Here is a 27162-nt window from a genome sequence, read left to right as displayed (position 1 = left end):
TCAACTCAGTCAATATTTCCTCACACCCCCAAGAAATAGGCACCTCTATATGTAATTCACGTAATTTATTTTACTTTATTTTATTTTTATTTTTATTTTACACTCCTCTGTCATACATACATGTATCTATAGAGAGATTTTACACACACACACACATATATATCTACACATGTTTGAAAGAGGAATATAAAAATAATTGCATTTCTCCCAAAGGAAGATTTCCAAAACACTTCTCAACAAAAGCATCTCAGAGGTCTCAGTAGATTAGAAATGACTGTTAGAAAAAAGCAATTAAACCTGTTGGGCTGGACAGACCGAACATATAAGCAACCTCACATTCTGTCATGACTTAATGTGAAGTAAGGAAGAAATAAGAAGCAAGATTTTCAGTGGTAAGGAAAAGGGGACACCTGGAAACATAATTTTAATGGGATATATATTAACCTTGCAGAATATAATGTATAATTCCTTGCAGGAAGCAAGAAGGAAGGAGAAAGGGTTTCCTCCTTCAGAGATTAGGTCTGTAAAGATGAATTTGATTATTCTCAGTTATATCTTTATTATCCACACCAAGGCAAGCTATTCTCTTCACATAAGAGCAATAACCAAGAGGGGAAGGAAAATCATGGGCCACACGAATTTTTTGAGGGTTATATTACCAGTTATATTTTTTTTAATAATTTTTTTGAAGGTTATAATACCAGCTAGCAGATAAAACACCAGTTATAATATATCTTTATCTTTGCAATGCTGGGGAATTGCAGAGTAATTTTGTGATTCTACAGAGTAATTTTGTGATTTTCCTGCAGAGCTTTTGCCCCCTGTGTCTCTGTCAATAAATGGCTCAGTTTTCTGACGTACAGCTAAATCCCATGCTCTTCTTCCACCTCGGTACAGAGTGTATTTGATTTTTCTATTATGAATATAAGCCAGGCTAATTCATGCCTGTTTTATACTAATTTACCTGCTGATTTTCCTGATTTAGTTGCAGTGGCAGGAACCCTACAAGCAGCACAATATTTTCCATGATCTTTGACTAAAAGTGGGCCAGTTTACCCAAGGATTTTCTTAATTTATTTTAAAAAAATATATATTTATGTTCCAGTAGCAGCTTCTGGACCCCTCTGGAGGGCTGCTCCTTATTTCTCACTGATTTCTGTCATAAAAAGTCAGGATGAATCGGTGCATTTCCATATATTTCAAACTCCTAAGTGTGAATTTTAGAGCGAGGAGGTGTAGAGAAAGATGCTACAAACACGAAGATTTGTTGTACCACCTTTTTTTTAATGATTTATTTTCTCTCAAATGATGGCACAGCTCTGTTTCCACCCACTCCATAAAAGCGTAACCCAAAATTAGCAAAACATGAAACGTTATGGAAGAGTAAGGGAGATTTTCATTTTTTTCTCTCAGCAGCAATGCAAGCAAAATAATCTTGAAAAAAAAATCCACTGGGAAGGCTTCCTAAAATTTGAAAGCTTATATTCTAGTTCAAACTCTGTGAAAAGTCTGTTTTCATTATTGATATAGCTAATTTGTTATAGGAATCTCTGAACCCTTTTTTTTTTAACTCTTTCTTGATAGAACTTGGGAGGGTTACACTGAAATGTGATCTATACTGTGAATAAATGGCTCAGTTTTCTGACGTACAGCTAAATCCCATGCTCTTCTTCCACCTCGGTACAGAGTGTATTTGATTTTTCTATTATGAATATAAGCCAGGCTCATTCATGCCAGTTTTATACTAATTTACCTGCTGATTTTCCTGATTTAGTTGCAGTGGCAGGAACCCTACAAGCAGCACAATATTTTCCATGATCTTTGACTAAAAGTGGGCCGGTTTACCCAAGGATTTTCTTAATTTATTTAAAAATATATATATATTTATGTTCCAGAAGCAGCTTCTGGACCCCTCTGGAGGGCTGCTCCTTATTTCTCACTGATTTCTGTCATAAAAAGTCAGGATGAATCGGTGCATTTCCATATATTTCAAACTCCTAAGTGTGAATTTTAGAGCGAGGAGGTGTAGAGAAAGATGCTACAAACACGAAGATTTGTTGTACCACCTTTTTTTTAATGATTTATTTTCTCTCAAATGATGGCACAGCTCTGTTTCCACCCACTCCATAAAAGCGTAACCCAAAATTAGCAAAACATGAAACGTTATGGAAGAGTAAGGGAGATTTTCATTTTTTTCTCTCAGCAGCAATGCAAGCAAAATAATCTTGAAAAAAAAATCCACTGGGAAGGCTTCCTAAAATTTGAAAGCTTATATTCTAGTTCAAACTCTGTGAAAAGTCTGTTTTCATTATTGATATAGCTAATTTGTTATAGGAATCTCTGAACCCTTTTTTTTTTAACTCTTTCTTGATAGAACTTGGGAGGGTTACACTGAAATGTGATCTATACTGTGAGCATACAATAGATAGAAATATATATGTATCAAAATGAATGAAAAAATCAAACACTTGGCAGAGTAACTGACACCGAAATAAAAATTTCCACCTGTCTTGCCAAACATCAAACTCTGTGAAAAGTCTGTTTTCATTATCAATATAGCTAATTTGTTATAGGAATGTCTGAACCCTTTTTTTTTTCACGCTTTCTTGATAGAACTTGGGAGGGTTACACTGAAATGTGATCTATACTGTGAGCATACAATAGATAGAAATATATATGTATCAAAATGAATGAAAAAATCAAACACTTGGCAGAGTAACTGACACCGAAATAAAAATTTCCACCTGTCTTGCCAAACAGTTTTCTTGGTGAATGTTGACTTAAAATTAAACAAATCTCTGCTAATGAGAGGGTTAGCCAGTGCAGGCGCTGGGGGTTGTTGGTCTTTTGAGGGCTGAGCCTCTCCATTAATTTCTTGGTTTTCTTCTGGCGCTGCGAACGTGACTTGCAGTGTTTTTTTGGAGAAGATGGACAAGGCAAATCAAAGCCAGCAAGTTACGGAGCTGACTCTTGCGGGACTGACAGATGACCCACGACTAAAAGGGCCTCTGTTCGTCCTCTTCCTCCTCGTTTACTTCATCACTCTGGCAGGGAACCTGGGCATGGTTGCCCTGATCAGGAGCAGCAGTCAACTTCAATCACCCATGTACTTTTTCCTCGGCAATTTGTCCCTCCTAGATGCTTGCTACGCATCAGTGGTGGCGCCAAGGACATTAATGAACCTTTTGATGGAGAAGAAGACAATCTCTCTGGTGGGCTGTGCCGCCCAGCTCTTTTTTTTCATAGGTTTTGGTAGCACCGAGTGCTTCCTTCTGGCCGCGATGGCGTACGACCGCTACGTGGCCATCTGCAACCCTTTGCTTTACCAGTCCATCATGTCTCATAGGGTCTGCGTCCTACTGGTGGCTGGTTCATACGTGCTTGGCCTGCTGCACTCTTTGGTGCACACGGAATTCGCCTTCAGCCTGCCTTTTTGCCCACCAGCAGAGATCGACGACTTCTACTGCGAAATCATGCCTGTTCTAGCGGTCTCCTGCTCCAACACCCAGGTCAACAGGCATCTGATACTTGGCCTTGGGGGACTGGTGGAGATGGTGACCATCTTGGCTGTCCTGGTCTCCTACTCCTTCATCCTCTCTGCTGTCTCAAAGATCAGCTCCTTTAAGGGCCGACACAAAGCCTTCTCCACTTGCACCTCTCACCTGACTGGAGTCACCATCTTCCATGGGTCTATCCTCGCCCTGAACTTCCGACCAAGGCCCACCGACACCCTGAGCACGGACAAGACCTTTGCTGTCTTTTACTCACTGGTGGTGCCCATGCTGAACCCCCTGATCTACAGCTTCAGGAACAGGGAGGTGAAGAGCGCCCTGAGGGAGTTTGTTGTGTGGAAGTAGTTTTGGCAGGGTATTTATCTGCTGGGTTTGTGATAGAGGACACCACAGTTTCATTTGACACTGAGGATTTTTGTTCCCCCACCCCACATTTGGTTTGGAAACATTTCCAAGTCTTGCTTTCTTTCTGCTACTGGTTTGTGCTGGTCACCAGACAGACAGTGTGATTTGTCTTCTGTATTTTATTACAGAACTATGCAGCTTATTTATCTTCCTCTTGTTCTTTTCAGGTGTATGCTTTTCAGGTGTATGCTCCAGGCTCCTTGATAGCCCCATTAAAATGCTCTTCTACAGCCATCAGCATCTCCCAGTTTACATTTAATCCTACCTTATGACCTCTTGTATTTTCAGAGCCCCACACCCTTACCATTAAGGGACAAACTCTCTACAAACTCCTCTTGCCCTGGGTGCTCTCCAGTTCCTATCACGCCCCAAATCCACATCTGCTGGTCCTCTGGGCATCACACATGGCACTGGCAGCTTTTCAGAGTGTGCAATCAAGGTGGTCCTCCTCTTCCACCTTCTGCTCAGCATCCGAGCACAAACCTCCAGCACACGGCCTCCCACCCTTCCTTGTGCCTGGAGACCCAGCAGGACCACGTGCCCTGCTCCTGGCCCTGCTCCTGGCCAGCAGCCCCCCTACAAGCACCTGGCAGCTTAGCTACTGTCTGTATCTTGAACTCTACATGGGCTTGTTTCCAAAAACATTTTCTTCTTTAGACTAGATATAACAAAGAAATTGTTTATGGTGAGGGTAGTGAGACCCTGGCCCAGGTTGCCCAGAGAGGTGGTAGATGCCCCATCCATGGAAACATTCAAGGTCAGGTTGGATGGGGCTCTGAGCAACCTGATCTAGTTGAAGACGTCCCGTCTCATGGCAGGGGGTTGGACTAGATGGCCTTTAAAGGTCCCTTTCAACCCAAACCATTTTCTGCTTCTAGGATTCTTTAGCTCCTCCATGGATTGGATTTAGATGGGCTCTCCCCTTAACACTCTTTGACCTTACCATGCTGGCTAGTTGTTACTAGCACTGAGAGAAGAAAGCAGCAAGCCAACCTCTTGGAGACGTTCATGCCAACAATTTCAGGTCTCCATCTTCAGAATGTCTCCATTGGTGACAGGGGGATGACACATAGCCACCTTACTCAACCAGCTAGTGATAAAAGCAAGGGGATACTCATGAATCTCTTATTTTATCCAAGACCTAATGAACGAGTACACTAGATCCAATTCCTGCCTCTGCTTGATGGTGAACCTTTTATCTCATGGTTTCCCAATTCACATGGTTTGTGTCCCTGCCCTGTGTTGGTGCACTGCAATCCCCAGGCACAATATTGATGCCACTTGGTCATAAAGTGTCAGCACAGCAGATGAAAAATCTGTGGACTTTACTTTGGATTCAATATTAAAATAATAAAACGTGTGAGTTTGGGGAATCATCAGGCAAATTCTGAAACTCACTGGAAATCCTGAAGGGCAAAGAAGTGAAGCACTTCTCGTTTATTCACAAACTCATGGGTCAAGACATTTATCTATGGTATTAGAAAGGCAACTATTTTTTGTGATCTCTGCGCAGGTGTTTGGAGGGCTGTGGCCGGGCAAAGCCCCCTCTGACTTGATCAAGGGTGGGCAGCAGCTCTCCTTCAAGCAGGAGGAGATGCAAAGTTGAGGTCTCAGCTCCCCTGGGTGCTCTGTGGCCTGCCCGGCCACAGAGGACACCATACGTGTTGTGTTCCTGTATTATTTGTGGTGATGGTGATGGTGATGAGCGGAAACTACTTTTTCCAGAGTATTTGGGTTTGGAGGGCTGTGGCCGGGCAAAGCCCCCTCTGACTTGATCAAGGGTGGGCAGCAGCTCTCCTTCAAGCAGGAGGAGATGCAAAGTTGAGGCCTCAGCTCCCCTGGGTGTTCTGTGGCCTGCCCAGCCACAGAGGACACCATACGTGTTGTGTTCCTGTATTATTTGTGGTGATGGTGATGGCAATGAGTGGAAACTACTTTTTCCAGAGTATTTGGAGGTAGGTTTCTGTGCAGAACCGCTGGGTGAGTGTCCCAGTCCCTGACTGAGCAGTCTCCAGAAGTACAGATGGAGGGGCCATGTTTCCCTTCTGCTTTGAGAATTTACCTCCACTTGTTTTTTCCACCTTTACTGCCATTAGCTAGAAAATTGTTCAGTGCTTTCAGATAGCTTAGATTTGAAAAAAGAGAAGAGGGAAGGGAAGGGAAGGGAAGGGAAGGGAAGGGAAGGGAAGGGAAGGGAAGGGAAGGGAAGGGAAGGGAAGGGAAGGGAAGGGAAGGGAAGGGAAGGGAAGGGAAGGGGCATTTTTTCTGGGCCACAAATAACATGTCTACTGAAAATATCTCCCCCATTACTTCAGTACCCGCCTTCTGATCTGGCTCATGCCCACTTCAAGAACTCTGAAGTCAACTCATCTGAAGTTTTGTGTCATTTTTTTTTCTGCCTCTGCCTCTTTTCAAGCGAACGAATGGGAGCGAAGGAAAGCAATTAATTAGCATACGAAGCCCGAGATCCACAGTGCTTGTCTTGGAGGACAGAACCCAGCTTGGCTGATTCGTGGAAACTGCTGGAACTGCAAAGTCCTGATTCAAAATAAATATTCATTGCCAGAGACACCCCATTTAAAAATACATATATAAAAACACTGAGGATGTGTGTATATCCTGTATCTTTCTGAGGAGATCCATTGAAGGCACAGAGTGCTGTTTGTCCAGGGATACTTAATGTTGTGTTTCAATAAAGCATTGTAAAATAAATTCTAATGAGACTAAAAAAAGTTTTTAATTTATTTCTGCTCTGCCTAAAAAGCTACCCAAACCCCACAGAATGATTTGGCGTAACTTTGAGACTAATCCTACCGGCATCAGAGCTGCCTCTGAAAAAGCACCTTGCAGATTTTCCTGCTGTCATCTGCAGAATTACAAAGATCTTGCCAAAATACTTTTAAAATCAATATTGTGTCTAAGTTCTTACAGAACAAACAAAATAGCTGGTGTGCCTTTCAGAGGAACATGTTTATTATGTTCAGATAAATGTATTTCCTGCTTTATTCAAGGTGTCTTGAAATCCAGAGCTGCACGAGGCTTAAAATAAGTGTGGGTTTGAGGCACTGTTGTAAGATGCAGTGATCGTGGAGGACTGGGTTAACTGTGTTTCAGTCTCAGCCAAGTCCCTGCAGCTCTCTGTGTCCGTTTAATTAGTCTGTTTAGAATTAAAGTACAGTGTTTCAAATTTAAAGCCCACAAATTTACACCACCACCCCCCCCAGTTATACCTTACCAACATAGAAGGAAAATACAGCACGGTGTGTCCCAGAGTCTTCCCCCATTTTTGCATTAGCACAAGACAGGGAAAGAAAATGCTAACTTTGGGGAAGGTAAAATCAAATTTAAACTTTATTATAAGGTCTGCCTCCCTGAGACCAAAGAATTACTTGCTCCTACACAGGCTCAGACCCTCCCTCCCTGGTTCAATGAAGATGAGAGACATCTCTTCATATGCTTCATAAAAGCCTCTTTCACCTCTCTGTTCCTCAGGCTGTAGATGAAGGGGTTCAGCAGGGGGGTCACCAGCGTGTAAAACACGGCGGCCACCTTGTCTGGGCCATTGTGGTTGGTGCTGGGCTGCAGGTACATGAAGAACCCTGTCCCATAGAACAAGGAGACCACCATCAGGTGGGAGACGCATGTGTTGAAGGCTTTGGACCTGCTGTGCACCGAGTGCATCCTCAGGACAGCGGAGAGGATGTACAGGTAGGAGATGAAGATGATGCCACTGGTGCTAATCCCGTTTAGGCTAACAAAGGCAAAGATGACCTTCTCCCTGAGGAAGCTGTCAGAGCAGGAGAGCTTCAGCAAGGGACCGATGTCACAGAAGAAGTGGTCGATGACGTTGGAACTGCAGAAGGACCCCCCGAATGCGCAGCCAGTGTATATCGCTGCGTAAAGAAAGCCCAGGAGGTAGGAGGTTGAGACCAACCAGATGCAGACGGTCTTGGGCAAGATGACCATGTAGCGCAGGGGGCTGCAGACAGCAGCGTAGCGGTCGTACGCCATCACGGCCAGGAGGTAGCATTCCACAATCCCAAAGAAAACGAAGCTGTAAAGTTGAGCCACGCAACGGGGGAATGAAATGTCTTTGTTCCCCGAGATGAAGGACACCAGCATGTTGGGCATGATGACGGTGGAGTAACAAGCGTCAGCAAAGGACAAGTGGTGGAGGAAGAAGTACATGGGGGTGTGCAAGCGCGGGTCAGTCCTAACCAGGGTCATCATGCCAATGTTCCCCAAGAGGGTGAGCACATAAATGAGTAGGAACACCCAAAAGAGCAGGGGCTGAACCTCTGGGCTCTCAGCAAGTCCCAGGAGGACAAATTTAGTGACTGTGTGGTTAGATCTCATAAACATTTTCTTGCCTTACTTGTACCTGCAATAAAAAGATGGTATTAAAATTAAAAGAAGAAAAAAATAGAACCTTTCCTCCCTACTCTTGCCGAGTTTAAATGGTTCCTTTGTTAAATAAATATTTACTGATTGCACTGAGATTTCTATAGGAAAAAAGCAGCTTTGTCTGAACAGAATATTCCTATGGAAAATACCAGCTCTATTAAAGAAGATTTCACCTCCAGTGCAAATAAATCATATACCATTAGAGATATGGATATCTGTATGTCCCCGTCATCCACAGTGCAGCTGGAAGATAATGCCATTACCTTTGCCAATGTCTTGCTAAAAAAAAGGATTAGACCTGATGACCTTTTCACTGAAAAAATTTAAAAAGAAATCATAGAAAACATACGTTTGAAAAATGTTTGATGATGGTAAATATTCGTCAAAAGGGTTGATTTTAAAAATCATACTCCAATTAGCCTTTCCATGGCCTTTTCTGCAAAAAAAAATTGCTATGGCCGAGAGATGCAAAGCATTTACACCCTGTTGCCCATGTTAATGAAATAGTTGTTTTACAGGAAAAAAGACATCGATCTCCCCTATGTTAAACACTGCTCTGAGATATCTCTCCTCTCCGTTATCTAAAGAACAAAGGTAGACGAGGTATCTAAAGCTTAATAACACTGATGTTACCTGCTGAGGCAAAAGTAAGAAAAATATCAAAATGAGAAAACAGAGGTTTTCACCTTTGGACCATATTTCACTCCAAGCAATCACCAGTCTAACTACCACTTTTTTTTTTTTATAATCGGCTGCATTTTCTAAACCCAAATTGTATGTTTTTTTGGTCTTTCAGTCAAGGTACTTAGCAAAGAACAGGGAGTAAGTTGAAGCAATCCAGATGTCAATTTTTTTTCCTGTGCTTGGATACTTAAAACTATGGATTTGTTCCAGCATGTGTGTCTTCAGATTTAAGAAAAGAATCCATCTTTATTCCCTTGCAGTTTGAAAGAAATTTGTTTCAGAATACACCTCAGAGGAACTTTGTAAACATAAAAAACATAAAACTGGAGGGAGAGAAAGTCACAGTCCCAGTGAAATCACAGATTATACAATGTTAATGACCTCCAGACATTCTCCCTTGGCTTTTAATTATTATTCCAGTCTTTGAACCACATTTATCAAATTATTATATATCATTTACAACAGATAAAATTCATGTTGGTAGATTCGTAATTTACACCTTTATGAGCTTGAGCACGCTGAAGCATCCTAAAACCCTGGGCACTAAGTTAAGGTGCTCGCTTGAAAACTGAGTTAATTTTAAGACGTGCTGATTCCAAAGACTGATTTGTTAATGACTATACTCTGCTGACAACTGGGAAGGTTGCATTTCCTTATAACAAAATAAGACTCGTCCTTATTTAACACGTGCATAAATCAGTTCATCTTGCTTTAAGCTGCCTAAGTAAAAGAAAAGCAATTTGCACAAGCCATTACTCCCTCTTATCATAAAGAAAACCTACTTTGGTAAGGCTGTTTTCTGACAGATCCCCCCAAAAAGAAGACATGAGAACATGAAGAAGAAAACCCACTGCATAAACGCAGGTGAGGTTCTGCTTTCTCTTGGTTCCTCCTTCACCTTCGCTGCTATTGAGTGATGGGAGCCAAGGATTTATCCCGAAAGTGGAGAACATCTATGCGTCCGCTTAACCTATTAACCACCTGATGTGAAGAGAGATGTGCTCCTCTTCAGGCTCCAATAGCTTGTGGGTGACACGGCTGTAAATAAGGTCCCTCATGCTCTCCTGGGAGAAGGTCCTCAGGGTATTCCTCATGGAAAGGTTTACCAAAAGAAAAATAAAAGCAAAAAAAAAAATAAATTGTGAAATGCAATTCTGAAAGCCATTGGGCTGTTTTGGGTATCTGAAAGACATCACGTGAACGAGCCGTCGCTGAGCACAGATACACAGCGGCAGTGGTGATCATAGGGTGCTTCAGAGGTACTTGTGGACCACGTGAAGGTTTGGGTCTGACTTTGATGACAGAATGAAAATGGGTTTAGAGACATTTGAGATGTTTCAGAGGAATCCCAAACGGTTCATAACGCACCACTGGCTCCATCTCTGGAGCTGCTGGTGTCCCTCTGTGGACACTGGGCAGCCCAGTTTTGCAAGAAGGATGGGATGATCCACATTTAGGTACCTATGGGACAGATGTCCACACTTGAACTGGTGACTCTGGGCTTCCGTAGAATTAAATGGTTTTCAGACAGTGATTAATCTCTCCCAGAGTGAACGAATAGGCCTTAACGGCCCTGACCAGGCTCACCTGGGGTCACCATCCTCACCTGCTGCCCATTTGCCCATCAGCTCTATTTAAGCTCAGCCCAGGGAGCATGTTCCTCTCTTAGGTTGTGCTGGAGGAGTGCTGGTTTCCAGTTTAGCATTGGGTGTGCACACCTTTGGACTCCTTTGATCCACACCTTTGCTTGATTGTGGACCTGCTGAGTAACTGCTGAACCCAACCCCGACCATTGGATGGACTTGGCTTGACCTTGGATGTGTCTCATCATCACCAGCTTGCCCGATGGTCTGGAGTCTTGGCTGAATTTGGCCCAGGTCTCTGGGTCTGCACTACCTTCCTTACTCAGGTACTGTGAGATGGTCCCCTGCACACCATGGTGTCCCCTTTGGATCTATTTAAAGTGATTAAAGAGGAAAACCCTCTGTGGCACACCCCAGCCTCCAGGTAGGGTACAACCCATCACCATCTGCACCCAACAGTGCAGCCAGTGCTCTCTCCTCTGCTGGTTTCTCTCCTTCCAGACCCTGTCCCTACATTGGAGACACTATTCTCAGTGAGAGAAACAGATAAAGAAATTTAATGTTATATTTAATGATTATTCTCTAGTCCTTATTACCTTTGCTATTTCCTAATTTAATATTAGAATTAGGGTTGTTGGTAGGTTGGCAACATTCTGCTTTTGAAGTGTGTAGGGTATTATTTAGGATTTTTCCAGGCCTTGTAAAGATTGGTAAATCTTTCCAGCTTGAGGGTTTCCATAGCTACAAGGTGCCGAGACGTCTCTAGGAGATGCAGCTTCTCAACAACCTCACAGCAGTCTCTGATCTTGGGGCATTCTGGCTCCCAGAAGGCAACCAATCTCAAGGGTTGAGGAGGTAATAGCTCCTGACCTCTAACTCTTGAAGTCACTGAGGGAACTCTCCAATTATATCTAAAGGGGAGAAAAAGCGAGAGTGATTGGCATGGGGTGATGTGCCCAAGGAGGCTGGTGGCAGCTTCTTCCAACCATTTAAGCTGGAAAGCAATAAATAGAGAAGACAAGAGCCTCTGGGAGACGTAGCCATACGTGGACATCCAGCACCATGTAGAATTGAAAAACAAGAGAAGAAAGGGAGGCTTGAATAAGCTTTCTTCTTTGAAGGGAAAAAATCTGATTTATAAACCAAGATAGAAGGTGGAAAACTCTTTTTTTTTTTTCTTTTTTTTTTTTTCCCTGAAGTCAGGGGTGATTCTGTGCAATGTGGTCATGCAGACAGGTAGGAAAGATCTAATTAGAGGCAATGCCAAAGAATTGTAGCACCAATTGTGACAAGAGCAAAAATTGCCATTTCTCTTTGAAAAAATATATCCTTGGCTACTAGGAAAATATATCCTTGGTTAGAGTTATGGTGGGACAAATATATATATGTGTATATGGAAGGAATCTTTAGTATGTCTTATGTGTTTACCCTCTCCCCAGCAACAATCCTTTTTGAGGAACCTATTAATAATTTTATCCTATTGTTGAGATGAGCACATGCAGTCATTCACTCAGTGAATTTAATGGGATATTGTCTAATTTTCTGTATTGTTATTTTTTCCCAGAAATAAAAAAGGTGCAGGTTCTGTCTGTCCCTTGAATGATCTCCTTGGAGAAACTAAGAACAGAGGTGGGTACAAAAGCGGAGAAGGTGGCTGGAGAAGGCTGGATCTTTGATGGGAAACCAGAGGAGGTGGCATCTCAGGTGGATGGTGGTGGAATCGGTGGGGAGCAGGAGCTCTGGGCAGTGAGAGGCTTCGGGGTCAAGTGGAGAACTGGACTGGGGAATTAAAAAGAAATCCAGCCCTACGTGAGGGCAAACTGAGGCTTTCTTATAGAAAAGGGGGAACTACACTTAAACTGCTCTCAAATATCTCTGTTTGAGACATAGCTCTGTTACAACTTTTTTCTAAAAGGAATTTTACTTTCTAACCTTAATTTGGCCCGTTAATTGGTTGCTTCAAAGTCTGTGGGAAGCTACTGTTTGCTTAAAATGTAAGTTAAATGATAGAAATAAAGGGAACCCCCTGATTTTTAGCAAGTCACCAGCTAAGCTGGAAGATATTGGAGAGGGCAAGATATATGTGCATGCCCTTCTGTCTCTGTATTTATCCTCATGAGATGAGAGCAGTTATTGAAATTCAGTTTATTCCTCAAAGTAGCAACTAAGCCATTGCTTATGAAAAAAAAAAACCACACCATAATACCACAGGATTTTTGTTTCTGAGCACTTAGAATAAGAAGCCCCAAGCAACATATTGAAACCCGAGGATAATAAAAAGAATCTCTGGGACATCATCAACCTGAAGGGCAGAGCGAGCACTAATATTCCTGCAGCTCATGTGATATCAGAACAAACATTAAAAAAAAAAAGTGAGCTGCTCTTCCCTTAATGTGTCCAAACCTTCAGACAGTTAGAAATGATGCACGTGGTGAAGACCATGGTGATGTCCAAGGGAAAACTGTTAGATTTATACTTTTCATGAAATCAGAGCTTGAAAGTAGGAGAGATGCTTTTCCTGGTTAAAACCAAGCCTGTCTTAGGATGGTAGATGCAAGTCCCTGCCTGGCCAGGTGGTCGTGGACCAACTGAGCATCCTGCCAGGGGTTCTGGCCGTGTTTCATAAGGAAATTTTCATCTACAGAGCACAGGATTAAAACCCACTAATAATTAAGAGATCAAGTCAGTGTAATTGATCTCATGGAAATCACCTCTGAGCCCCTGAACTGTATGTCTCTTCTGCACTGATGGCTGGGGAAAACTGGACTGCAGTGACAGAATTTGTCTTCAAGGGGTTCACAGATCGCCCCATACTCCAGGTTACCCTCTTTGCGGTTTTCCTGCTTGTCTATGTCACCACCGTGCTGGGAAACCTTGGCATCATTGCCGTGGTCTGTCTTGATCCCCACCTTCAAACCCCCATGTACTTCTTTCTTGCCAACTTGTCCTTCTTGGACCTGTGCTACTCCTCAGTTGTGATGCCCAAAATGCTGCTGACCCTCTCATTGGAAAGGCAGACTATTTCTTTTGCTGGCTGCTTTGTGCAGCTGCATTTCTATATTGTTTTTGTAGTTGTGGAGTGCTATCTCCTGGCTGTGATGGCCTACGATCGCTATGTTGCCATCTGCAACCCCTTGCGCTACTCTGTCATCATGTCCCAGAAGGTCTGCATTTCCCTCTTGGCTGGGTCCTACATGATTGGGCTCTTTAATTCCTTGGTCTTCATGGGGTTTGTACTGAGAGCGTCCTTCTGTGGCCCCAATGTCATTGACCACTTCTTCTGTGACGGACCACCACTGTTAAAACTGGCCTGCTCTGACACTCGCCTCAACCAAATGCTGGGACTTGTTTTTGGGAGCTTCAACGAGGTCACCACCATATTGGTCATCCTCATCTCCTATGGCCACATTCTGTTCACCATCCTGAGGATGGGCTCCGTGCCGGGCAAGCACAAAGCTTTTGGTACCTGTACATCCCACCTGATGGTTGTCATCATCTTCTATGGGACCCTTCTCTTCATGTACCTACGGCCCAGCTCCAGCTACTCCCTGGGCAGGGACAAAGTCATTTCTGTCTTTTATGCAGTGGTGACCCCCATGCTGAACCCCTTCATCTACAGCCTGAGGAACCAGGAGGTGAAGAGTGCTCTGAAGAGAGCGGTGGGGAGAATAGTTATTTCCCTGCTAAAGTGGTAATTGGTTTGACATTCAGGCAGTGGTGGGAACATGATCTGTGTTTTGGGGTCTTTTTTTGAAATTGGAGAGAATCTGTAATAATTTTTCTGTATGTTATCGTCCATTTTGGAGTCTGGCTTTGTCCATGTGGGATTAATTTGTTAAACTTCTGTCTCTACATAGTGCATTTCATAACAGGAGAAATATGTATTCATTGAAGAACTCACCAAAGGTTGATTTGTGAGGAAAGGTGCTAAATGTTCAGATAGTTTCTGAATCATAGAATGGTTTGAGTTGGAAGGGACCTTAAGGATTGATTTCCAACTCCCTGCCATGAGCAGGGACACCTCCCACTATACCAGGTTGCTCAAACCCCAGTCCAAACTGACCTTGAATATTTGGAGGCAAGCATGTTCTGGGTTTTCTCCTGGATGTGCCAATCCTTGGGCAACCCCAAGTCACCTTTCTATTGAAGATAAATAGAATGACAAGGCTCAACCCTGTCAATATAACACATTTGTGAGATTTCTGCTGAGTACTTGGACCATTTTCTCAATTTTCTTTGGTCTGAGCCTACTCATGGTCACCCTCTCCTACAGTCTGGACATCATTCATCAGTGCAGTGGACAACATCCCTACCAAGTCTAGCACTTCTTCCAGCCATGAGATGGGATTTACGGATTTAAGGTGAACTTTGGTGCTTTCAGGTAACCCCATGAAGGATGGGAGTGGGCAGGAGAACACATGGAGCAGCCCAAGGAGGTTGGGAGGGGAGAGGAGGAAAACTTTCCCTAAAGCTGCAGGAAATGGGAAAATTGAGAGGAACTACTCTGTATCCTCTCCCACAACCACCCCTCAAGGAATATTCAAAGGTATTTTAAAAATTTTCTACTGCACTTTAATCCTTCAAAGTGCTTTTTATGGTGAATAAATACTTCAAATGATATTGTTAACACACAACATTAAGTATTGGACAGTGATGGTTCCTAAATGTACTCTTCAGTGGAATTTTTCAGTACATATATGCAAATTTAAGGATCTACAGTAAAGCCATGGTGCATTATTTGCAATAAAACTAATTTTTCTAATTTTTCCTCTAATTTTCTCAAAGCATGTAGTTGTCTGTATCTGAATGACCATTAGCTGTGGTATATGAGTGGCCAATTTGAAAGTTTAATGGGTAAATGTGAAGTCTGATCTTAGTCTCCCGCCCTAGAAGGAGCAAAAGATCAAGATCCTTGTTAAAATAAACCACCCTTAGATGCAGCAAAACACAACAAGGTGAATAACGAATACAGGGGAGATGAGGGATTTAGTGAGAACAAACCTATCTCAGCAGTGAAAGTGTTGAGGCAGAAAGTCCCCAAATATAAGCCCCGCTGTTAAAAAAAATTTCCTGCAGCAGTGAAAGTGTTGAGGCAGAAAGTCCCCAAATATAAGCCCAGCTGTTAAAAAAATTTCCCATTTGTAGAGCTACATCCAACCCAAACACCCATCTGGGGTCAGTACAGCCCTCTGTGTTGCTCTTCTCTGCCAATATTTGGGTTTGCTGCTTCAGGTGCTGGTCTGTTGCTGGTTGTGCTGGCTCTGGTGCCATTGAAGGCTTCCTGCTGGACTCCAGCTGCTCCTCCAGAAGCTCAGGGATTCCTCCAAGTCCTGTAGCTTTGCTGCTGGAGCCATTCCTTTGGCCAACTACATCACACCATTGGGGTTCACAGGCTGGAGGAGAAGCTGGGACACCTGTAGCTCTTTGTTAGGTCCATGTGTCACAGTGACCTGCAGCAAGGTGAGCCCAAACCCAACCCATGTGTCCGTCTCTCAGCCAGTCCTCCAAGCTCTCAGCAATACTGATGGAGACCTGTGGGTCTCCTTTGGACATGGCAAATCCTCCTCTGAGCTATACTGAGTCTATTGATCCATCTCGTACTACCTGAGATACCATAAGACACATGAATACAGGGTCTGGCACAAGATGCAGGGAGGCTTGTGACCTCCTGGGGAGCAGGAGAGAAGTGTGGTGGGTCTCAGATAGTCCTTGACACCCATGTCTGAATGGCTCAACCACCACCTTCACTTCTACCGACTGCAAAGACGGCTGAGGCAGTTGGCTCATATGTCTACTCTTAATGTTGTTGGCAACTGATAGATGAATAAAACTCATCTGCCGACCAAAATATGATCCAAATATGAGCTGCTGTTCATATGGTGACTCCGTCCCTGCTGTCAGTTTCATCTAAAAGCAGGAGCTCCTGTTATTTAACAGGAAAAAACATCTATACTGAAAGAAATACTGTGAATTGTAAAGCTCCTGGGCATCTTCCAGACACTGAAAGAAGCTGATATTTATTGAGTGTGTTGAGCAGAGACAAATTACACTGAAATTACCATGAACTTGCTATCAATTTTCTGCTGGCCAAAAAAAAAAAAGTTTGCAGAAAGAGCTGGTTTAGCACCATCTCTTTTCACATCGGGTTGGGATGAGATGGATTTGATCTCTCAGTAGAGGTGGAGCAGCAGAATCGCCTGAATCTCTGCTAAAGGGAGGTAAAAATGGGCAGCTCAGATATTCCTGGAAATATTTGGAGCACAGAAATGAAAAAAAAAAAAAAAGATTAATGGGCTGTCTGTCAATCATGTTCTGACATTGGGTCCTGTATAGACCTTCCTGTTCTTACCCATCAGTAGCCTGGAAGCCTTTCAGGCTCATTCATTGCCTGAAGGCTTAGGTCAGCCTTCATCTCCTGTAATCTCAGCCATCTGCTTCAGGCACCCGTCCAGAGCTAATTACTGCAGCCTAAACTGCTCGTAATCCTTGTTTAAGGTACTTGGAGTAAATTGCCCTTTGGATGCAGCTTCTCACCTTCCCCTTAATCTTCAGAGGGGCTTGTGAAGAATAACTTGGGCTCATTTGGATTCTGGCCCTTGAGGCTGCCAAGTGTCCAAAGAGGTTATTGATATTTGTGACAATAATTAGCACGGGATTTTGCACAGCTACGCCTTTATTAGCAGTTTAGACTGTTGTGACTCCCCTGCATTCTCATTAAGGAGTCAGCCAGTATACAAACAAGATCCACTTCTCTTGGAGACCTGAGCCGTAGCCAAAGCCGTGACCAACCCTTGCTCCCCCAGGAGAGATGCCCATTGCCCTCAAAGACTCGCAGAGAGACCTACAAAAGCAACACGTTGCTGCGAGTGAAGTGCTTCGTGAGATGAAAATATGCAGGAGGCTCTGGAAGGCTCAGGAGAGACGTTCTTGTTTGCCTGGAAGCCCAGAGGATGGCTCCAAGGGTTAGTCCCCCAGATTTACTGCTTGGACACCTCCAGCCTGTGGTGCCATCTGAGATAGCAGAGACCTTGCAGCTGGTAAGAGGGAGGTGACCCCCATCCACAGGTAGATGTGACCCCGAAAGGTCCAGGGGGAGTTCTGCTGGGGCCATACTTTGCTCTGGTATAAATCACTGCAGCACCATCATTACCTTTCTGGAGGCTGCTCTGGTTTACACCAGGTGTTCTCCTCTGGGTTGGGTAAAGAAGATGAAATATTTCTGCTGGCATGCACTCCAGAATTTTGAATCCAAAAGATCAGAAATCATGGTGCTTATGTTATGTTTCAGGAGCCTGCAAGAAGAAAAGAGAAGAATGCTCTCCAGGGGAGATTAGCCCACACACTGACCCCAAAATAAAGTGATATTCATTTTAAAGAATATTTCTATAAAGAAATGTCCAGCTGATGGAGAATGGTTCTTCAACGAGTCTTCTGATCCTGGTGCTCTTCTGGTGGGGTAAGACTTTGATTCTTGTTTTTAATCCTGTAAAATAATGAATTGTTTTATTCTGGACCTTCATGTTACTAGGGAGAGAAACCTGTATTTCACATTTTCATTAGGGTGAGCAGCTTAACCAGGTGCCTCAACTTAGGCACCTGGTGGAATGAGCTTGGCTCAGCACAGCTCTGTGGTCTCATCCATGGCTTTGACTCCTCTTCCAGCTGGAGAGAGAGACAGGAGCTGCTGGGGTTTTTCCTGCTGAAAACGGGGCGGGAGAAGTCCTTGTGAGTGCCCTGGCCCCCAGGATGCTATGATGTGCCACCATCAGGCTCCCTCTCAGAAGGTTTTCTCCCCTCAGAGCATCTTAAAACAGGGATTTTTCAAGTTCTGGCTCTTTTTTTTTCCCTTGACCATTCCCTTCCCTCTTGCCACCAGCCAATGGTCTCCCCACACCTTGTGTTCACCTGGAGACAAGGTGCAATTTGCAGTCGGATGCTGCTGTTTGGGCACACGGGGGAGAGCATCAGCTGTGACTTTATATTCCAGGATAACCTCGTGGATCCCACTTTTGCCTGGGCTTAGTGAGCATGTTACAGCTGGTTCATGCTCATAAACACTCATAGATGCCTCCTGATGCTTAGATCACCTCCGCACATCAGGGTTCCATCTCCCTGTCCACTTCTGGAAACACAAGGCATGATTAAAGTTGTGGTGGGTCGTGGTCTCCTCCATGAGCTATGAGAGCAGAGTGAGGGATGCGATGGGATTCCTTACTGAAAGGCTGATCCATCATTTGTTAAACCCACGTAAAATCTTCACAGAGGGGCCCCCAACCCCAGGGCCGGTGCTTTTGCTCTGAGTGTCATGGGGAAATCGAGGCAGATTTTACAGTGTTTAGTCTCCCAGTTGTATATTCTTCAAATTGTACCTAGGAAAGGTTTGATGCTTACCCCGGTTCAAAATCATAGAATTGTTCAGGTTGGAAAAGACCCTTGGGATCATTGAGTCCAACCATCAACCATACTCTACAAAGTTCTCCCCTACACCATATCCCCCAACACCACATCTTTGGTGATAACATCTTTGGACCCACGTTCTCCCCTACACCATATCCCCCAACACTACGTCTTTGGGGATAACATCTTTGGACCCACATTTTGCTCATGGTCTCCCTGACTTCATTCCCCCCCAAGCTTTCTGAGACTGTATTACTAAACTCCTCGTGTCCTGAATGAGTTTTAGGATGCAAAACTCCCTCCCTTCCAACAAATTAAAGATGCTTTTCTTCATGGCAGTGTCTTTTCCCAACCCAATGAAAGAAAGCTACAATATTTTTACGTTTAATCCAAACTATTACAATTATAGACGGAGCTCTCTTGTTCTGGGCACTTTGTGACTGATTTGAAATGGGGAGAAAGGGAAACAAATGTGGAGAAAAACTTAATTATGGGAGGTCAAGGCCAGAGCTGTTGATTTGGTCTGGATCCCTCTCTGCTGCTGTATGCATCGACCTGGGAGGTACCAAATGGGACTCTGAGATACCAGTGGACCTGCCCGAAGGTCTGCCCCCAGGTAGAACATGAGAAACCCTCAGCAGTGACTCGCTGCACATGGGGAAGGTATTTGGGAAAGCCAGGATGTTATCCCTTCAGAAGGGACCTTCTCTTGCTTTGGACTGTGAAGGAGGACAGGCTTGGAGAAGAAGGCTACGGTGTGGTCTCCATCCACTGCACAGGGTCTAAATTACCAACTTCTCTTGCTTTGGACTGTGAAGGAGGACAAGCTTGGAGGAGAAGGCTACAGTGTGGTCCATCCACTGCACAGGGTCTAAATTGCCACTTTATCCCATTTCAGTTCAAATAAATAAAGGAATTGTTTCCACTCTCCTGTATTTTCAGGCTCTCCCCTTCCTCAGCAGACACGAAGCCCTGAATGGCAGAGCAGAATCACACCTCAGTGGGGGAGTTCATCCTCAAGGGCCTGAGTGACCAAGCGGAGATGAAGGTGGCCCTCTTTGTGCTGCTGCTGCTGGTCTACACCATCACCCTTTTGGGCAACACGGGGATAATCGTAGTCATCCGAGGTGACCCACGGCTCCACACATCCATGTACTTCTTCCTTGGCAGTCTCTCCATTGTTGACATTTGCTTCTCCTCTGTGATTGCCCCCAGGACCTTGGTGAACTTTCTGTCGGAGAGAAAGACCATTTCCTTCGCTGGCTGCATGGGCCAAGCCTTCTTCTACATAGTCTTCGTGACGACTGAGTGTTTCCTGCTGGCTGCCATGGCGTATGACCGCTACGTGGCCATCTGTAACCCCCTGCTCTACTCTTCTGTTATGACTCGGAGGTTGTGCATGTGGCTGGTGGTGGGGTCCTACATCGGGGGTGTCCTGAACTCCATCATACAGATGACCTTCATCATCAGGCTGCCCTTCTGCAGCTCCAATGTCATCAACCACTTCTTCTGTGACGTTCCTCCCCTCCTGGCTCTGTCCTGTGCCAGCACCTACATCAATGAGATGATCCTCTTCTCCTTGGCCGGTGTCATTGAGCTCAGCACCATCTCCACCATCCTGGTCTCCTACATCTTCATCTCCTTTGCCATCCTGAGGATCCGCTCAGCTGAAGGCAGGCAAAAAGCCTTCTCCACCTGTGCATCCCACCTGACAGCAGTGACCATGTTGTATGGGACGACAATCTTCATGTACTTACGCCCCAGCTCTAGCTACTCCCTGAGCACAGACAAAGTGGTCTCTGTCTTCTACACGGTGGTGATCCCCATGCTCAACCCCCTCATCTACAGCCTGAGGAACCAGGAGGTGAAGGATGCTTTCAGGAGAACAGCAGAAAGAATCACAGTCAGGCTCTGAACCCTCCTGATACGGGATTTCTCTCAGAGGCTGTGGAGCCTCTACCCCTGGAGGGGTTCAGAAGGAGCCTGGAGGAGGCCAGGGGTGACCTGATGTGACTGTGAAGTCAGCCCTGGTTTGAGCAGGATGTATAATAATTTAATAATAAGGACATCTAGGAGCTCTCTGCTCCTATGAACAGCAAGTTATACACATGTATGTGTGTGTGTATAGATAAAACCACAATATTAAATGTATTATGCTATATATTTATATATAATGGAATATTTTCTTGGGTTAAATGTGCCAACACACCGTTATGATTTTTCTTGTGGCTCCCCAGCCTCAGTAAATGAAGGGATGCGGGACATGCCGTTTCTATGGTTTTTAGCAGAAAAATGTCTATACCAGAGAAATGCCAAATAATTTCACAGGCGGCACTGGGCGCTTGGGCTCTCCATGATTTATGAGCTGGATCAGGGAGGCAGCTTCTGTGAAAAGCTCTTCTTAGGAAGGATGAAAACACAAGATCTAATGGATAAACTTTGACGTTTTAATGCAGTTACAGGGTAATGGTGTACGGTGAATAAGCCAAGTGAATGAAATATAAATTCTTAAATAGCTCTGTCTTTGAAACCAGGCAGCTGAGTTAAATTGCAGGCTTAAATTAATCTTTGTCACCTCTTTTTAGGCAACCACAGAACTTTGTCCTTTCATTTCCCTCCTCCCCTCCCACCCTCTGCCTTTCAGAGCCTTGAAACAAAGCTCTAATTAGTTATCTAATTTATGCCCGCAGTGGTTTGTTAAAAACAAAGACAATAATATTAATCAGTAGAGTTTGCAGCCAGAGATTTGCGCTTTGGTCTGAAGGGAAAAAAGAATAAAAAAAACCAAACAAAAATGAGCAGTAAAAACAATATAAAACCAAATACTCTGAAACAAACAAGTAAAAAAATAAAGAGGGTAATAAAACCCCCAAATCTTTATTTCTTATGCAAGAAATTGCAGCATTCTGAACAGAAACTTGTGGTTGCCGTGAAAACGTGATGCCACCAGGGGGAAGAGTAACCGCGATTTTCCCTCCCCACCCACGCCTGCAAACTTTGCTATTTCTTCAGCATTTCATCGCTGGGAGGTAAGAGATGTCCCTGCAACAGCACCTTAACGAGCTCCTCTGGGAGGGGACCTGGAGGTGATGGGCTGGGTCCTGGGTGAGGGTTTTCCACCCGCCCTCACTTGAGCCAACGGTGCGAAAACCAAGTCTCTAACACAGTGAAAAATAACCCAAAACAGTGATGTGACCCTGGCTGGCAACCAGAACTCGGAGGTTGTGCATGTGGCTGGTGGTGGGGTCCTACATCGGGGGTGTCCTGAACTCCATCATACAGATGACCTTCATCATCAGGCTGCCCTTCTGCAGCTCCAATGTCATCAACCACTTCTTCTGTGACGTTCCTCCCCTCCTGGCTCTGTCCTGTGCCAGCACCTACATCAATGAGATGATCCTCTTCTCCTTGGCCGGTGTCATTGAGCTCAGCACCATCTCCACCATCCTGGTCTCCTACATCTTCATCTCCTTTGCCATCCTGAGGATCCGCTCAGCTGAAGGCAGGCAAAAAGCCTTCTCCACCTGTGCATCCCACCTGACAGCAGTGACCATGTTGTATGAGACGACAATCTTCATGTACTTACGCCCCAGCTCTAGCTACTCCCTGAGCACAGACAAAGTGGTCTCTGTCTTCTACACGGTGGTGATCCCCATGCTCAACCCCCTCATCTACAGCCTGAGGAACCAGGAGGTGAAGGATGCTTTCAGGAGAACAGCAGAAAGAATCACAGTCAGGCTCTGAACCCTCCTGATACGGGATTTCTCTCAGAGGCTGTGGAGCCTCTACCCCTGGAGGGGTTCAGAAGGAGCCTGGAGGAGGCCAGGGGTGACCTGATGTGACTGTGAAGTCAGCCCTGGTTTGAGCAGGATGTATAATAATTTAATAATAAGGACATCTAGGAGCTCTCTGCTCCTATGAACAGCAAGTTATACACATGTATGTGTGTGTGTATAGATAAAACCACAATATTAAATGTATTATGCTATATATTTATATATAATGGAATATTTTCTTGGGTTAAATGTGCCAACACACCGTTATGATTTTTCTTGTGGCTCCCCAGCCTCAGTAAATGAAGGGATGCGGGACATGCCGTTTCTATGGTTTTTAGCAGAAAAATGTCTATACCAGAGAAATGCCAAATAATTTCACAGGCGGCACTGGGCGCTTGGGCTCTCCATGATTTATGAGCTGGATCAGGGAGGCAGCTTCTGTGAAAAGCTCTTCTTAGGAAGGATGAAAACACAAGATCTAATGGATAAACTTTGACGTTTTAATGCAGTTACAGGGTAATGGTGTACGGTGAATAAGCCAAGTGAATGAAATATAAATTCTTAAATAGCTCTGTCTTTGAAACCAGGCAGCTGAGTTAAATTGCAGGCTTAAATTAATCTTTGTCACCTCTTTTTAGGCAACCACAGAACTTTGTCCTTTCATTTCCCTCCTCCCCTCCCACCCTCTGCCTTTCAGAGCCTTGAAACAAAGCTCTAATTAGTTATCTAATTTATGCCCGCAGTGGTTTGTTAAAAACAAAGACAATAATATTAATCAGTAGAGTTTGCAGCCAGAGATTTGCGCTTTGGTCTGAAGGGAAAAAAGAATAAAAAAAACCAAACAAAAATGAGCAGTAAAAACAATATAAAACCAAACACTCTGAAACAAACAAGCAAAAAAATAAAGAGGGTAATAAAACCCCCAAATCTTTATTTCTTATGCAAGAAATTGCAGCTCCCCGCCTCTCACCGCATTCTGAACAGAAACTTGTGGTTGCCGTGAAAACGTGATGCCACCAGGGGGAAGAGTAACCGCGATTTTCCCTCCCCACCCACGCCTGCAAACTTTGCTATTTCTTCAGCATTTCATCGCTGGGAGGTAAGAGATGTCCCTGCAACAGCACCTTAACGAGCTCCTCTGGGAGGGGACCTGGAGGTGATGGGCTGGGTCCTGGGTGAGGGTTTTCCACCCGCCCTCACTTGAGCCAACAGTGCCAAAAACAAGTCTCTAACACAGTGAAAAATAACCCAAAACAGTGATATGACCCCGGCTGGCAACAAGAACTTCTTTTTTTTATTATTATTATTTTTTTATGTTAGAGTTACCAGCCTAAAGATGACTCTTTCTGTTGCTGGAGAAGCGTGAGAGGGTATAAATATACCTGTACAAATGCCCCTGAGCTCAGCACCATCTCCACCATCCTGGTCTCCTACATCTTCATCTCCTTTGCCATCCTGAGGATCCGCTCAGCTGAAGGCAGGCAAAAAGCCTTCTCCACCTGTGCATCCCACCTGACAGCAGTGACCATGTTGTATGAGACGACAATCTTCATGTACTTACGCCCCAGCTCTAGCTACTCCCTGAGCACAGACAAAGTGGTCTCTGTCTTCTACACGGTGGTGATCCCCATGCTCAACCCCCTCATCTACAGCCTGAGGAACCAGGAGGTGAAGGATGCTTTCAGGAGAACAGCAGAAAGAATCACAGTCAGGCTCTGAACCCTCCTGATACGGGATTTCTCTCAGAGGCTGTGGAGCCTCTACCCCTGGAGGGGTTCAGAAGGAGCCTGGAGGAGGCCAGGGGTGACCTGATGTGACTGTGAAGTCAGCCCTGGTTTGAGCAGGATGTATAATAATTTAATAATAAGGACATCTAGGAGCTCTCTGCTCCTATGAACAGCAAGTTATACACATGTATGTGTGTGTGTATAGATAAAACCACAATATTAAATGTATTATGCTATATATTTATATATAATGGAATATTTTCTTGGGTTAAATGTGCCAACACACCGTTATGATTTTTCTTGTGGCTCCCCAGCCTCAGTAAATGAAGGGATGCGGGACATGCCGTTTCTATGGTTTTTAGCAGAAAAATGTCTATACCAGAGAAATGCCAAATAATTTCACAGGCGGCACTGGGCGCTTGGGCTCTCCATGATTTATGAGCTGGATCAGGGAGGCAGCTTCTGTGAAAAGCTCTTCTTAGGAAGGATGAAAACACAAGATCTAATGGATAAACTTTGACGTTTTAATGCAGTTACAGGGTAATGGTGTACGGTGAATAAGCCAAGTGAATGAAATATAAATTCTTAAATAGCTCTGTCTTTGAAACCAGGCAGCTGAGTTAAATTGCAGGCTTAAATTAATCTTTGTCACCTCTTTTTAGGCAACCACAGAACTTTGTCCTTTCATTTCCCTCCTCCCCTCCCACCCTCTGCCTTTCAGAGCCTTGAAACAAAGCTCTAATTAGTTATCTAATTTATGCCCGCAGTGGTTTGTTAAAAACAAAGACAATAATATTAATCAGTAGAGTTTGCAGCCAGAGATTTGCGCTTTGGTCTGAAGGGAAAAAAGAATAAAAAAAACCAAACAAAAATGAGCAGTAAAAACAATATAAAACCAAATACTCTGAAACAAACAAGTAAAAAAATAAAGAGGGTAATAAAACCCCCAAATCTTTATTTCTTATGCAAGAAATTGCAGCATTCTGAACAGAAACTTGTGGTTGCCGTGAAAACGTGATGCCACCAGGGGGAAGAGTAACCGCGATTTTCCCTCCCCACCCACGCCTGCAAACTTTGCTATTTCTTCAGCATTTCATCGCTGGGAGGTAAGAGATGTCCCTGCAACAGCACCTTAACGAGCTCCTCTGGGAGGGGACCTGGAGGTGATGGGCTGGGTCCTGGGTGAGGGTTTTCCACCCGCCCTCACTTGAGCCAACGGTGCGAAAACCAAGTCTCTAACACAGTGAAAAATAACCCAAAACAGTGATGTGACCCTGGCTGGCAACCAGAACTTATTATTATTATTATTATTATTATTATTTTATGTTAGAGTTACCAGCCTGAAAATGACTCTTTCTTTTGCTGGAGAAGTGTGAGAGGGTATAAATATACCCATACAAATGCCCTTTTCCTTCTCCAAAGTTGCATTTCACCTACTTCTGAAAAAAATCCAGGCATGTTGATACATGAACAACTTAATTTTGTGTCTCCTAGCTACCTTTGTGCTCTGTCATCCGTCTGGAGAGACATGAAAAGGCCATAACAGCCCCTTTTAGATATCAAAAGGGGAGCGCTGGAGGGGGAAACACCAAATAAATGGCTAGAAAAATACCCATCAGGATTTCTTATCCATCGTCACCATCTATTGGACGCTGTTGGAAATATCGCCTCCTTTTTAATTTAAATTAAAACATTTTTATTTTTTTTTTCAATGTGCTCGCAAGCCTTGGGTGAGGAAGTGGCTTGTTCCTTCTTCAGGCAAGCAGGAAATAGAGTATAAATAAACCAAGACCATCATCTCGACGCCGCAGTCGGATGGTCCCATTTAGATCCTTTTTTTTCTTGGCATCGGCTCCTGAGCCTGTGAAAAATGAAGGGGTAACGCTGGATGTTTGAAGGAGTTTCTGTCCAAGTTCCCCTCCCACTTAGAAATGATGGAAATGATGTTTTAATCTGCTTTTTTTGTTGTGTTTGTTTGTTTTTTTTCTTTTACGAATGGAATTCTTGGGATTCAGGGTGTATAAAATCTAGATTATTGAGTTCACTCTGCCCTATGAATTATTCTTTTTCTCTTCAATAGGCTGGGCCAACCATATGCCACTTGAAGTGATAATTCCCTGTATTTTAAATTATTGCCTCCTCCGACATCAACCATTTCCTACAGCTCTCCCTCAGAAAGGGTCCCCTCCAGCATATCTTTACTCCTGACAAAGCTATCCCAGATTTTCCAATCAAGGCAAATGAAACTATGGAGAGAGAGGTGAAGAATTTAATTTTTTGTTGTTGAATTAGGTAAGTCACCTCCATCACTACCTAAATAATCCCAGGTGAGCAGCTGCCCCTGGTGCTCTTGGATGACGAATTAACTGGAGGAGGCTCCCTGTATAATTACCCAGTTCCTGGGTGAATGTGTTGGATTCATCCTGGTGGCCTTCAGAGGGGAAGACACTCACCCTTGGCCATGGAATGGTAAATAAAACTGAGGTGATTTCCTACTTTTGGAGTAAAGAGGTAACTTTTGTCCTTTCCTGGAAGGACCCGCAGCTGGTGAAACCACCTCTCGTCTCTGGGAGCCAAGTATAGCTGGAGTTTCTGATTGAAATATAAAGGCAGGGACATCAAAATTAAAATTAAGGCTTTTTTTTTTTTTTTCCCTCTTCATTCTGAATATCAG

At 44.1% G+C, this 27162-nt stretch overlaps 6 protein-coding genes across 6 annotated transcripts in view; 5 read left to right on the top strand and 1 right to left on the bottom strand.

Moving 5' to 3' along the window:
- Positions 1–2927: 2927 nt before the first annotated feature.
- On the top strand, positions 2928–3857 carry LOC106891995 (olfactory receptor 1102-like). Its single transcript, XM_014948852.1, has one exon. It carries the CDS (start codon positions 2928–2930, stop codon positions 3855–3857), a length of 930 nt encoding a protein of 309 aa, XP_014804338.1.
- Positions 3858–7322: 3465 nt separating this feature from the next.
- Positions 7323–8279, bottom strand: LOC106891942 (olfactory receptor 5B12-like). The gene has a single exon (XM_014948772.1). The coding sequence runs from the start codon at positions 8277–8279 to the stop codon at positions 7323–7325; it is 957 nt and encodes a 318-aa protein (XP_014804258.1).
- A 5056-nt stretch (positions 8280–13335) lies between these two features.
- On the top strand, positions 13336–14283 carry LOC106891940 (olfactory receptor 5F1-like). Its single transcript, XM_014948771.1, has one exon. The coding sequence runs from the start codon at positions 13336–13338 to the stop codon at positions 14281–14283; it is 948 nt and encodes a 315-aa protein (XP_014804257.1).
- Positions 14284–17266: 2983 nt separating this feature from the next.
- Positions 17267–20900, top strand: LOC106892028 (olfactory receptor 1052-like). Its single transcript, XM_014948895.1, has 2 exons — positions 17267–17279; positions 19945–20900. The coding sequence occupies exon 2, from the start codon at positions 19962–19964 to the stop codon at positions 20898–20900; it is 939 nt and encodes a 312-aa protein (XP_014804381.1). The 5' UTR covers positions 17267–17279; positions 19945–19961.
- Positions 20901–21451: 551 nt separating this feature from the next.
- LOC106891939 (olfactory receptor 1019-like) lies at positions 21452–22729 on the top strand. Its single transcript, XM_014948769.1, has 2 exons — positions 21452–21456; positions 22198–22729. Exons 1-2 carry the CDS (start codon positions 21452–21454, stop codon positions 22727–22729), a joined length of 537 nt encoding a protein of 178 aa, XP_014804255.1.
- Positions 22730–24288: 1559 nt separating this feature from the next.
- LOC106891938 (olfactory receptor 1052-like) overlaps positions 24289–27162 on the top strand; it is an 11411-nt gene continuing 8537 nt past the window's right edge. The window contains exon 1 of the mRNA XM_014948768.1: positions 24289–24429. Coding sequence (XP_014804254.1) covers positions 24289–24429 — 141 coding nt within the window. The remainder of the gene's footprint in view (positions 24430–27162) is intronic.

This window comes from Calidris pugnax, unplaced genomic scaffold (genome assembly GCF_001431845.1).
Source record: "Calidris pugnax isolate Ruff unplaced genomic scaffold, ASM143184v1 scaffold107, whole genome shotgun sequence".
Classification (NCBI taxonomy): Eukaryota; Metazoa; Chordata; class Aves; order Charadriiformes; family Scolopacidae; genus Calidris; species Calidris pugnax.
This window is presented reverse-complemented; position numbering and strand designations above follow the sequence as displayed.